This window comes from Gasterosteus aculeatus, chromosome 4 (assembly GCF_964276395.1).
Source record: "Gasterosteus aculeatus chromosome 4, fGasAcu3.hap1.1, whole genome shotgun sequence".
Taxonomy (NCBI): domain Eukaryota; kingdom Metazoa; phylum Chordata; class Actinopteri; order Perciformes; family Gasterosteidae; genus Gasterosteus; species Gasterosteus aculeatus.
In genome coordinates, this window is record NC_135691.1 from 22,651,985 (window position 1) to 22,658,656 (window position 6,672).

Sequence of the window (6,672 nt, forward strand, 5' to 3'; positions counted from 1 at the left end):
TTCTTATAACTGTCGTTCACAGCGACCCAATGGATATCCCTTCCAATGAAGCCCACATCCCTTCCAACCTGAAGACACTGAACCAGTACAGTATTGCTGAGATCAACCACCGCCTCAAGAACTACCTCAAGTTCCTCTTTGTTCGCGAGCCCTTTGAGAGGCTGGTCTCCGCATACCGCAACAAATTCACCCTCAAGTACAACTCGTCCTTCCACAAGCGCTTCGGCACCCGCATCATCCGCCGCTACCGCAAGAATGCCACGCAGGACGCCTTGTTCCACGGAGCTGATGTCAAATTTAAGGAATTCACAGAGTACCTGGTGGACCCGGCAACACAGCGCGACGGCCCGCTCAATGAGCACTGGCAGACCGTCTACCAGCTCTGTCACCCTTGTCACATCCACTACGATCTGGTGGGCAAGTACGAGACGCTGGAAGAAGATGCTAACTACGTGTTGCGGCTGGTAGGAGTTGGCGACTCCTTGCGCTTCCCGAGCTATGCCAAGTCCACCCGCACCACGGATGCCATGACCGCCCAGTTCTTCAGCAATATCACCACCCAGCAGCAGATCCAGCTCTACCAGCTTTACAAGTTGGACTTCCTGATGTTCAACTACTCCACACCCAGCTACCTCCGGGTGGACTGATGGAGGACACAGCTAGAACTGGAGGGATTTTTACGGAGGCAAACTTGATTTTTTTTAAACCGTCGTCGTAACTGCGGGGTCTGAATTAGACATATGAATAGGTGCTGAAAGAGAGAAAGGTAATGCGTGCTTGTCTGGGCAAAAGGGAGGGGGGATGTCCAATCAACTCTGCGTGCAACACAGAGCGCTTGTTGGATGTGGGCAAAATTAACCAAATGCATGCATGCAAAAAAAAAAAAAGTGTGGGCGAAGCAGGTCTTCAAGGTGTTTTAAAACACAGGAACTTATCCCCAGAGAACGACGCTAAAGAGCGATTCTCCTGATGATCCCCCTTCTTGTTTCAACAAACTGCTGACAAATTAGACCGCTTCAGATTCTACAAAGCGAACAGCGGCCTCGCACGCGCCCTGACCCCAACGCATCGTGGGAGCTAAGCTTATCTCCACCTCCCCTCCTGATCAGTAGAGAAACTCTGTCAAATTGTAAAACACTGTTCATTTCCTCGTCACTCTGTCAGCGCGGTGTGTTAGAGGCCTGCTCATCAACCTGTAAAGGATGTTTTCTGACTTTACTCTCGAGACCTCAACTGTTCGTAATCGTAACTGTACGGCATTTAGCCAACGGGTTTAATGAAACAAAGGGTTACTGGTCTCTATAATTGTAATGTTGGCACAAGCCCACTTGTGTTACGCCTTGAATCCCCCGAGGAAAACGGAGTCTCTTGCTGCGACGGTGAAGTGTGGAAGTGCTTAATAAATCATTGCCTCTGACACCGAGCATCCTTAACACTTTGAGCTGCAGGAAGTCTTAAGAAAGGTACTAGATGTTCTCACAGCGATTGGCCGCACAAGCTGGGAGTGACAAGTCACAGAAGGTCTGAGCTGAAAGATAAGAAACAGCCTGTGTCGTTGTGGAAGGTTTAAAGGCACGGGATCTCATTGCCCCACCCTGCTGTGCCCCCCCCAGGACCTCAGTGGACACACCCAGGACCTCAGTGGACACACCCACAAAAGCCCCTGCTCAGACGACCAAACATGTCTTTCAGTAAATTAAGAATCCTTTGTTTCTATGCTTATTTTTGGTTTGTATTGTTTTATAAATCATTGCTGCGAGCAGTAATAACAAAATATTATTTAATTTGCTTTGTTGGTTAAAAAGAGAAATATTTTTGTGTTGATGAACATTTTAGGATATGATTTAAAGTTCAACTGTTGTCAGTGTTTTTCATGTTGCTCTCTTTCTTCACAACTTGCCTCTGATACACAGTTTCTTTTCTGATGGTGCATGGTGCGTTTTCTGACCGCGGCTTTGTCCTTCTGTGTCTGACATCACCAGAGATTTACGAGTTCCTCTTCTCCATTTCCGGTCCTCAAATATTTGGTGCCAAAATGGAGCCTCGGAGCTCCGCTCTTGGTTTGCTGTTAAGGTAAAGGTGAGACCCCCACCTCTCCAACCCGAACACGGGCACTAGACGCTGCTCTTAGTGTACATATCAACAAATCTGCTGCCCGCATCACAGTCACATGCAGAGTAAAGTCAAGGTTAATAACTGCTCTCCATCACGCTGTGAATTGGATTACAGGCTGTAAGTATTATACAGGGGGGAGAAGGAGAGAGAGGGGCGGAGTCATTTAGTTTTTTACCTCTTTGTAAATTCTAAACCACTCCAGCTTCAAAGTCAAAGAGATGGAGGGTTTTTTTATGGAAAGGTCTTTATTACGATTGACTGAACCAGGAATAATCTTTTCTTATGTAGTCTGCTAGACTGAGTTTAATAAAGTTTTCCCCTATATTCCTGCTGGTATTAATAACATTTCACTTGCCAGATTCAGTGTGGAGAGGTTACTTATGCTGTGATACTGATAGACATGGCTGTATTAATGGTGAAGCCGATATGTGTCAGTATGACACGGACAAAAGCACAATTTCAACTCCCATAATTCGGGCCTTTAAGCGGGTCCTTCATTACCTGACCTGGAGGCCCTGTCTAGTGGGTTCCTGTCAGAATGTAGTCTTAAAACCTGCATTTTTGCACTTAACTGGCAAACAAACGCTGGTAATTGCCATGTCTGCTAGATCCTTTAGGGTCCAGCATAGTCCAAGGGTCACTGTATGGGAATACAGACATATGTACAAATAAAGAACAGGCCCGATATCTCAGAATGCTTTGAAATGAGCATAACATGCACTACGACGCTGTAGAGCCCTTTATTCAGACAATAAAAACCAACCAGGATGGACAAACATACAGTATGTGCTGTGTGTACACACTAGAAAGAAGCAGCAGTAGTACAATTACAATATAAACAACTAAAATACAATCTTAATGGAATTAAGTTAACAATGTAGGTTGTAAATAGTGTAAAGTCATGTAGACACTCCTGCAGTGCAGGAGGTTAGGGTTTAAAAGTTTGAAAAATGTTGTTGAGTTTGAGTTTTTACTTACAAATTGATATTTAAGTCAAATGTAGCCTACATTTCAGGTTCAGTTTAATTTAAAGTTTTGTTTGGTGATGACTTTAGGTCTCTGGCAAGCGAAGTGTTCGCATAACTAATAGTGATAACTAAATCTTGGATAATAATTTGATACAGACACATTGTAGCTGTAAACCTGTACTGATATGGTATTGTAGTAATATCACTGTACAGGCCTGTGGGAGAGGACAATGGTGAGAGACCTGCCTTGTTTTTTCACCCCCACACAAACATCTGGCTCTAATACAGGAGAAAAGTTGCAGGCCTGGCCTTGTTCTCCTGCGCAGACAATGGCTGTATTCTCCGAGCGCTGTCCACCCTCAGAAGGGCAAAGAATAACACACACAAATCAGCTTACGCACTATCTCTCCTGCTTATGTTGATTGCAACGCAGCATCTTACTTAGCAGCTGTGAGCAGAGCCCTCCTCTCTTATGGAGCTTAGACGGCTCATTTAGCCTCTAGATTGTAAGATGAATGATTCACAAAGGACCTGTTAGGCTGCAAGCGAGCCGTTAGAGGCCTCCCCTCCCTCCTCCCCCGCCTCACTCCAATCATGGCCTGTATATATAAAACGGAAGTCAGTGTTGGTGATCCCTACCATCCACGTGGTAGAAGCACACTCTAAAATAGCCCCCAGGGGCCCTCTAGGACTTTCAGCCACGTTCCCAGTGCGTTCATCCTGCTTCTTGCCCCTCAGCCTGTTTGTTACAGTCAAGCCGATGAGTATATTTATGTTGATTTTGAACGATGTCTATTATCAGACTGAACTACACATTTGCAGATAGGAACACAGGAAGAGTTCTTTTGCTTATATTATTATAGTATTACCTTTTCACAGGGTTAAGCGTGTCATAGCAGGAATATATAACTGGAGAGTTAGCTGGACAATTTGGGACAGCTACTTCCTTAGTGAGATGATTGGAGTGTTTGTCATTCATGGAGGTATAGTCAGCAGCTGTTTGGCTTAGCGGGAACAGTGTAAACATGGGGTCCAAAGCTAACAAGAATGAGTCAGTCTGCACACCGTGTCTGCACTTCACAGTTGTTATTATGACTGGATTAGTGAGTTCACAGTGACAGGTAACCCAGAAGCTACACTCATACCCATCTTGGCTTTCTAGCGGAGGGGGTCTTTCGAGCAAAATATCAAACTTCTCTTATGAGTGTCACAAGAAGAAACATGTTGTATAGTTTGGGGTGTTTACCTTGGTTATTTTTGGCACCAAAAATATGAATAAAAAAATCAACCAAAAACCGTAAAATTGTATCTCATATTATCCGCACAGAGGGATGAAGCCAGGAACTGCTACTTATTTCCACATCCGACATAATGTACCTACATTTACAATGCAGGATGTTTTTGTATGGTGGAGACATGATGCCAGTCATTCTGCTGTTGCTTTTAAGCTGTCATGTCTGGATTAATTAGCGCTCTGGTGGCCTTGCACACAGACACACACATTGGGTTTTTCGAGGCACTATTGTTTCTCTGCCTTTCATTCACAGCAACACAGTGAATATTCATTGTTTTTCCAGCCTGTGGCAGCAGGACGGATGGTTTGGCTTCTCAGCGTGCTATTTCCCTCCCTTTGCTGTAATACGTTTTCAAGAATAATTAGAAAACCATTTGGACAAAGACTTTCTGCCTATACGCATATTTTCACTGCATTTAGATTTGGGTTCTAGTTTTGTCATTGCCCAATGACTTCCCTGCCCAAAAAGCTTCAAGTTTTTTACAAGAGCAAAACTTTATTTAGCTACAATGAACTATTTCGCATGTCAGAATGTTATTAGGGGAATTATCCTCTTTTTGGAGGACCAGATAGCATTATCACCAAATTTGCAACATGAAATTCAATTTGAAGAACTGCAGCACATACAAATGAGGTGTTTTTGTTTAGCTTTTTATAGGTACCTCCGTTTACTCTCCTTAAATTTCTCTTCCCTTATGACAAGTCACGCAAACATGCCATTATGCGTACGTACTGCGATAACGCACAGCTCATCTTTCCACAAAGCGAGCTAGCTGCTGACCTCAAAACAAGGGCCTCCTACCTTTCTTTCTTTCTTGTATACCCGGCGTGTGAAGAACGTGCTCACTGGAACACATTAAAGTCATTGTCTCAAAGTTCTTCCATCCATCCATCCATCTTCAAAGCCGCTTATCGTTCATACAGGGGAGCTGGGGTCAATCCCAACTAGCTGTTCAATTCTTTAATTGCTTTCACACGTTTGGTTAAATTTGTACACAACAGCGTGTCCCCTGCCGCCCATGCACCGCCCTGACATCTTACGTTCTCCTTCGGTGAGCTGAGATCATGCACCCTCTGATCTCCCGAGTGTTTCCCAGCGGGTTCATGTTCCGCCAGATGGTGTAGATGTTGTGCTGTGGCCTCGAAAGTAGTGTGTGTGTGTGTGTGTGCGTGCGCCTGTTTATGAATTTCATACCATGTCATCAGCATTTTTAAGCATTTTGCGTATCAGATTGCCTCATGTGCTGTAACTAGTGGAGCTGCCAGATGATGGTGTGTGTGTTAGTGTGTGCGCGTGGCTGTACTCACTCTGCCTTACAGGGGACGTTGCAGAGGAAGGCCAAGATTGTTGTTCAAATAGGAGAAACTAATTTATTTATTTATTCTCAGACAACCCGTACTCCTTCCTCACAATCACCATAGAAACATACCTAAACTCTTTACATCTCTTGTTCTCTCCCAGAATTTGCGTTTCACTCCTGTTTTACTGTTTTCTCTCAGTGAGATCATGAAAAATTGAGCGTGTACAGTACAGTGTGTGGGGTCAATTCTACAACAGCACGACCTGTGGTTCATCCTGTCTGATGTTTTCACAATAAAATTACTCTGAAACTCCCACAGCCTCCCGCTGCTTTTTTCCTTCTTTTTGATTTGCACAGGGTTATGTCACATACGTAGGAACACACCAGCTGCATGTGACCTCAGAAGAATGAAGCTTTGAATTTCCTCTAACATCCATGTATATGTCAGAAAACAAGTGCCTTTTAAATTAACTCAAGTCAGTACAATACATTTAATGCTGTTAGTGTACATTTAACTGTTTGAAATGAAATCGTTTCAGCTCCACCTCTTAACTATATTGTTAACAATACAACGTATAAACAAAATTGAAAAAGGACTCTTTTGTTCAGAACGCCAGGGTCGGTAGACATAGGATCAGTGGAGGCTGGTGGATTTTTTTAGGGCCAGCCAATCAGTTTCAGTAAACAGTATAATTCAATGCAAAAAAAGGTATCAAACACACGTTATTGGTTTGCGGTTAAATATTTAACATTTATTCCAACGTTTAACATAATAAGGACCTTATTCAAACAACAGTCTATTAATGAATATGTATACAATATAAATATCATAAATTATATGATTGGACACAGGTGGAAACAATCAGACAATCACAGGGGATGACAGGACAAGGCAGGAAGTGACGTTAGGGAGACAAGAAGCAGAAAACTACAAAATAAGACAGGACGTGAACCCAAACCGTGACAGAACTCCCCCCTCAAGGGCCAAATTCCA

General features: G+C 43.6%; 1 protein-coding gene across 2 annotated transcripts in view; it reads left to right on the forward strand.

Annotated features, from left to right (window-relative positions):
- The window catches only part of chst11 (carbohydrate (chondroitin 4) sulfotransferase 11), a 68,227-nt gene extending 62,235 nt beyond the window's left edge, over positions 1–5,992 (forward strand). For both annotated transcript variants that reach the window (XM_040174337.2, XM_040174336.2), the window contains exon 4: positions 23–5,992. In XM_040174337.2, the coding sequence (XP_040030271.2) occupies positions 23–647 (625 nt within the window). In that variant the 3' untranslated portion in view covers positions 648–5,992. The remainder of the gene's footprint in view (positions 1–22) is intronic.
- The last annotated feature ends 680 nt before the right edge of the window (positions 5,993–6,672 follow it).